The sequence below is a fragment of the Pomacea canaliculata genome, linkage group LG3 (assembly GCF_003073045.1).
Source record: "Pomacea canaliculata isolate SZHN2017 linkage group LG3, ASM307304v1, whole genome shotgun sequence".
NCBI lineage: Eukaryota > Metazoa > Mollusca > Gastropoda > Architaenioglossa > Ampullariidae > Pomacea > Pomacea canaliculata.
This window is the reverse complement of record NC_037592.1, coordinates 8,083,824-8,090,627: the sequence shown is the minus strand read 5'-3', so window position 1 is coordinate 8,090,627 and position 6,804 is coordinate 8,083,824. Positions and strand designations below refer to the sequence as shown.

General features: G+C 38.3%; 1 protein-coding gene across 3 annotated transcripts; it reads left to right on the top strand.

The window, feature by feature from the left end:
• The first annotated feature begins 207 nt into the window (after window positions 1-207).
• Window positions 208-5,603, top strand: LOC112559756 (U1 small nuclear ribonucleoprotein C-like). Of its 3 annotated transcripts, none has more exons than XM_025231144.1 (6): window positions 208-329; window positions 558-600; window positions 933-1,041; window positions 1,225-1,338; window positions 2,314-2,412; window positions 4,807-5,603. In XM_025231144.1, exons 1-6 carry the CDS (start codon window positions 322-324, stop codon window positions 4,914-4,916), a joined length of 483 nt encoding a protein of 160 aa, XP_025086929.1. In that variant the 5' UTR covers window positions 208-321; the 3' UTR covers window positions 4,917-5,603. The 3 variants fall into 3 exon arrangements, with proteins under 3 accessions (XP_025086929.1, XP_025086930.1, XP_025086928.1); XM_025231145.1 differs by having other exon boundaries at window positions 209-329; window positions 2,338-2,412; XM_025231143.1 differs by having other exon boundaries at window positions 214-329; window positions 2,299-2,412.
• The last annotated feature ends 1,201 nt before the right edge of the window (window positions 5,604-6,804 follow it).

The following is a 6,804-nucleotide window of genomic DNA, read 5'->3' as shown; positions in this document are numbered from 1 at the left end:
TTTAAAACGAATATTGGTGAATGAACGTATCTTTTAAATTTTTTGAGGCTATAAAAGTTAGGAATCATCTAGCCACAGCCTTCCACAATCCTTTATCAGATTCAAACAAATAATGTAAAGATTACAAAAGTAGAAAATTTTAATACTTAAAAAAAAACCTATGACGTGATTTTTAAAATTTTTATAGAATTGGCTTGAAATTGTTTTCGCAAAGGTTGATTTGTTTTTAACAAACCGGAAGTGAACTCAGAAACTTGTGTTGGGCATGTGTTTGGTTACATCGCTTTTGTTGTGATACTTGTTCATTAAGCATTATAAGCGATGCCGAAGTAAGTACTGAGAAAGGCTATAACATAACACGTCTAAAAACAAGGTGCTAGCTTGAAGTAATATATAGTGTAGTAATCTCCGTGATTGTCTATCTTCCCTAGTCTAACGCCTAGGTCTCAAGACCAAATCCTAACTCTCGCTCACGGTTTGTGTGTGATCCGAGGACGTGTATATTAGTTCGTGGTGTGAACAGCGTTGCCATTATTGATACTTTTCATTGTTTTCAGATACTACTGTGATTATTGTGACACCTACCTAACCCACGACTCGGTAAGGGTTTCGCATTTCAAAATTGTTAGTGTTGATGATGGTGTTAAAACTTCATTTGCCAGTCATCTTGATTAGTGTGATTGATTAGAGGTTATACATTTTATACTTTTTACGATTAGATTTTTGGCTATTTTTTTGCTCTTATTTGGCTTATAACCAATGTCTTCCTGTTCCCACCCATTTGATAAAGAAACCAAAAAATCTTGAAGAGATTGTTACATTAAAAATTGAATTGGTTGATGGAAATAGATGTTGATCTTTAAATATTAGTGTAGTGCAGCTTCATTAGGAATTCAAATAACCTTAGATATTCTACATATTCCTTTCTGCAGCCATCTGTGAGAAAAACCCATTGTAATGGAAGAAAGCACAAAGAAAATGTGAGGTTGTACTATCAGAAGTGGCTGGAAGAGCAGGTCCAGAAGCTTGTTGATGATACCAGTAAGTAATACTTTTTATTTTGTGATTAATTTGTTCAGAAAAAGGGAGAGATTTATTAACTTAAATGTTTGTAGACATTTCTTTTTAACTGCCTGCAATAATATTGATAGCAGAGTTTAATATTATTATACAAGAGTTCATGGGAGGTTATTTGTAATATCTAAACACTTTTTTTGTTTACAGCTGCTGCCTACAAAGCTGGAAAGATTGCCAACAACCCATTCCAAGGCGGTGCACCCCCTACAGGAGGGGCTATGATTCCACCACCCCCATCAACGATGAATTCAGATTTTTCAGGTAAGCAGTGCATTTTTTTTAATCAGATATGTCCATAAGGGTTATTTCTACAAAATGGTACTGAAAGGCATATAGTTTGAGTGAAAGGACTAATCTTTTTTACCCGTTTGTTGCAAATTTTTTGTGGACAATCTGAGAGCTTGAAATTTTATTTGATAGGGCAAAAAAGATGAGGAAACTGGTTGTAGTTCTTTTATTTTCTTTTTTAAAGACAGAGGTTTGCGCACTCATTTACTACAAATAGTTCACTAAATCTTCCCAGATTTAAACAGGGTTTGCAGGGTCCTTACCTATCCTTACAAGTCCTTGTATAGAGAACTTTCGCAGTAAGGCCTTATAAGTCTTTATATTTGCCATACGGTCCTCACAATTCTTCACACACGTCCTTACATTTTCTCTGTGACCCTTACAAGTCCTTTTATCGATAAAATATTACCACAGATTTATTTTTCATGCGTCTTATAAATCCATAAATTTCTTATCGGAGTCGACTTTGGTGCAAAATACAGACGATTCTTTGCCTCACCGCTATTTTAATCACACGACTGCCAAGTCTCATTCGTGACAAGAACTTATGTTTTGCGAGATTTTAGTCTTGACAGATGACTGCATTTCTTTGTTTTCTTGATGATTCAAAATATTTCTATATTGATCGTCATCAGAATTAACTCTTTGATTATTTATTACTTGAATGGTAATACATGTATTTCAGAACATGGAGAAGGCCAAAGATCTAAATAAAACCGCTTTTAGACCACACCTGAGAAAAACTTAAGCATTGATGACTGTCACTAGGTCCTTACAAATGCATGAAAAGTCCTTACAAGGTCCTTACTTGGCACCATCCCTGATCTCTGGGAACCCTGTTTAAAGGACTTGCTAGGTTTATTCTTATTTAAATATAAAGAGTAAGATAATTGTTGGTGTGAGTGAGATATTGCAATGCTCTATTTCATGAAGCAACTCGTCCAAAAGCTCCAGTGGTTCCCCCTCCTGCAGGTCCAATGATGGGTCCTGGGCCAATGCCAGTGATGGGACCACCAGGCCCTATGGGTGGACCACCTATGATGCCAGGTGAGAAGAGTCATTTGTGGGTGTGTGAGAGAGAGAAAGCGTATGATTTTGCATGAGACTATTTTTTGAAAAATGAAGATATTCAATGTATGCACAGTACATACTCGCTGGTGGTTAAAGCAGGGCTTTATTCTGTTAGCCACTCAGCTGCTTTTATCACAATTATAAACTGTTGCACCAATAAAGTTAAGAAAAGCAGGAGACAAGTTAGTATTATCTGCTTTTATGAAGTTAAATTTCTAAAAACTTGCAAGCAATATAGGAAGAGAACTTCATGCTGGCAGCAAACTCAACATTATGCAGTTGACGTTTCGTGCTTCGTGATAAAGTCTAAACACTTGGTGGGTATTAAAGTCAACAAAAACATACAAGCATCACCACAGCAAACAAAATAGAAACTTGCAATAAGTTCAGACCTCTTTGCCAAGCTCAGAGAAAAGTAGTGTGAAAGATACGTGTTCCAGCATCAGGCATTGATTCTGTAATAACAGTGGTCTGAGAGAGCCTTGAAAGTGTAAAAATTAGCACTGTTGCAAAATATATGTTAATATCCACAAAGCTGTCACATAATAATATTTTTCATTATTGGAACAAAGTCTTCCAGAAACAGAAATGTGCAGAGCAGTGTTTTGCCTACTGCCTGTAAGTTTCACGTGAAATGCCAGATCATCCATGTATATGTAAAGCAATAAATAGCAAATAATACGTCAATTACAATTTTGCGACCACCTTCCTACACATCTACCACACACACAAATAGAGGGAGAAATGTAATTTACTAGCATGAAGGATTCTGTCCATATATTCACTTATAATACGTAAAATATATGCTAAAAAAAATGTCAGCTAATTATTGTTGTTTTAAACTAGTTATTTATTCAAAGCTTTCACAATGACTCAATTTGGCTTATGGTTATGCTGATTAATAACATGCTGTTCATGCGTAAGTTACTGTATACAGTTCAGATAAGTGAAGACAACTTTATTCTCTTAAACCAGTCCACCCTTTCTATTTACTTCCCCTTACTTGGGAAGAAAGGTGTTAACCATGAATCTACTTTACAGAATTCTGTGAGAGTAGCCACAGACTGAATCTTCTCTTCGCCAACACAGAGTCAAAGGCAGATAGTGCCTGGACTTTTGTGCATTAAGCAGGCTAAGTCACACCTCACCTTCATGTTTTGCTTTGTTGGTGCAAGTCACTATCTAAAATTATTTCTTCAGCAAGAGCAGGCAACTGTGAAAGCAGCTTTATCAGAGGCAGAACTTTTCTTTTCCTTGTCATCGAAGTTGAAATCGTGCATGTTGTAGATGATGCCCCATTGAAAGAAGAATATAAGCTAAGCATCATACACTTGACCTTCTTTTCCAGTTTGTCGATGGAACTAAAAAAACTGCTAACTGCTGTCTGGATGTTGCCAGAGGATGCCGATTTAAACAGAAGACCCTCATTTCAAAATAAAATATTGACTGTGTTTTTAACAAATAACATTTACAGTTTCCTAACATTATCTCCTGACCGGTCGGGCTGCAGTCCTCCGAGATGGTGTCAATCGCCGCCACTTCGACGCTCTGCGCCGCCTTCTACCTCGCCTGCTTAAATTCTGGAGCTTCGCGGCGTATTCGTCGACCACCTCATCACGTTGCTGTGGCACTGATGTCGACATCCTTCCGTTCGCCGTACGCCTCCACTAGGACACCCAAGATCTTTCTCGGCGTATCTCTTGCGTCATGCGGAAGCATCAACACTCGACGTCTGGCAGGTCCCTCCAGCGAGCTCAAGATGTAACCACGAGCCGCATTCTGACATCGGGTTTATGGCGAGAGCTAACTCGACCTCTGTTTCAATCTCGTCGACACTCGTTGGTCCACCGGCAAACTACTGAAAGCGGACTAACTAGTATGCTCGTAGAGCCTCTGCCCACCCAACGGATAGCATCATGGTCCTCTCTATGTACTAATCTTCTGTCGTGGGCTTCTGCCCGTGATGAACAAATGTTTCTTTTTGTTCAGCAGTGCTTTTAGGCCCTTGGTCACCCAAGGTTTGTTGTTAGGATAAACATACACTGCCTTGATGGACTGGTGCAATCAACACTATTTTACTCCTCACTTTTACTCCTAACTGTTTGTTAAATGTCTGTATGGGTATGTGAGCAAAGACAAATTTCTGTCCTCCTGGGCAGACAATAAAGTCTGTTTTGATTTGATTTTGATTTTGAAACAGTTGTAATAGCTTTCATGTTTACTGTTGTCATGATTGAGCATGGATACTTGATTGTGGTAGAAAAAAGAAATTTTTTCTGATAGTAGATATGGCACATTGTAGACTGCTTAGTTTTGTGCACTTCGTTTGCACATTGTTTTGTATTTAATTTATTTATTTATTGTCACCAGGTATAAGACCGGGGATGGGGCCTCCAATGGGACCACCCATGATGATGCCCATGGGCATGCGACCCCCTCTGATGGGAGGACCTCCTCCAGCCAAAATGATGAGAAACTGATAACCATAGTTCTTGCACAGACAGGATTGCCTGTGGATGCCTGTTCAGGATTTCTTTGTACTTTTTTTTTCTTTTTAACTTGTGTGAGTGTGTGAGAGAGAGAGATGGGGTGAGCAAGAGAGCAAAATAAAAGAGGGGATAGAGGATGCCCTTTTACGACATTATCATCTATTTTACCTCCTTCAGTGACAAATTGGCAGATAAGGATTGTGTGGATTAACTGCAAACGTTTTGTCCTGGAGCTGGCTAACACTGTGCAGCAGAAGGGCTCCATACCCTTAAGTGATCTTGATTGTTTGGCTGATAGATTTCTAGGTTGGGAGACTGCTTGCACCACAATAATTAAATGTTACTTTTTCATTGGTCATCATGGCCAACATTACATTCAAGTTTGTTGCTTATAGTGAAAACATCATCACTGTGACAAACTATGACCTTTCATGTCAATTAACATTGAATGCAAGAATTCGTTTTGGTGCCATGGCAAGTATGAGGACTTTCTCTCCACTGATGCATGAAAATATAGTTCAAAGGGGTAAAACCTTTCTCATAGTGATGTGTTCACCTTCATTTGAAATAAATGTTGTGGCACTGCCATTATGTTTGGTATGGTAATGAGTTGTATTATTCTTTTGATGCGTTTTTAATGTATTTTAAAGAAGTTGAAATATATATTAGCATCAAGAATAGTTTGCTTATCAGGTTCCCGAGAAAAAGCTTCATGCTGGTTGTGCTTTAGAATCTGCAATCAAGATCATATCTGGTATGATACAGATAAGTTGTCCAACTGTTACTTTGTACATTGCACACATTTATTATCACAAATCCAGCATCCTACAAATTCTGACATTGTGTACAGCTGTGTTTTCATAGTTTGAAGCTTTTGTTTTCAAGAAAACACAAAAATCTTATACATAGGTAATAGTGCAACACAATAATTTATTAAAATTACATTTAATGTACAAACAAATGAACTGGAAAAATTGGTTGCTAATGACACCTAGACAGTCAAGATTGTATACTGAATACCATTAATTACATTATCACAAATGTTGAATGGAAGAATATATTATTACTATGTACACTCCTTGTTCCATGAACCTTTTTGTCCCGCAGAGTGCACCGAGTACTCAAGGACGTGGAGTGAGGGGACAATCAAAGTGTGTTTTAAGGGAGGATATGCTGACCTCTATGTTATCACCTTGTAAATAGTGACTCGCATCTGTATGAAATACCTAAAATATTATTTTGACTACTGCTGTTTTTCTGTCTTGACTTGGAGGCCTTAAATAGCATTGGGCAAAGCACAATGTAAATGGGGCAATAGCATTCTAATCTCTGTGCTGCTCCAGACAGACATACAAGGAAGAGAATTTTCGTTTTCATTATTCTAGAGTACAAAGTAGAGTGGTACTTGTATAAAAGTAATCAGTGCAAAATATGTCGTGTCACAGATAAAAATAGTGAAAGTAAACATTCAGAGTCAGGCCTGTTTTTAGCCCCTGTGGGGCCCAAGGCGTAGGGTACGCGGGGTCCCTCGATGCCACGATCGCCATTGCTTTAATCAAAAGTGCGGGGCCCCTGACAACTATCAAAAGCGTGGGGCCCTAGGCAGATGCCTCTACCTGCCCCTAAGAACAGCCCTGTTCAAAGCATAACTGCCTATTGGGAAGTCTGAAAATAAACAGGATTGATAATCAGAGCTAAATTAACTGCATAAGCAAAACCCGACCACTTTAAACTAAGGGATCTCACTTTTTTGTAGACGGGGGCTCTGTGGTAGAAGACAGTATTAAGTGAAGTTTCTCTGGGCATGCAACTCCACAAGCACAAGAGTAAAACCCACAAAGCATCTCGAGTAGAAACATTTTGCATTAATAACTTTGAT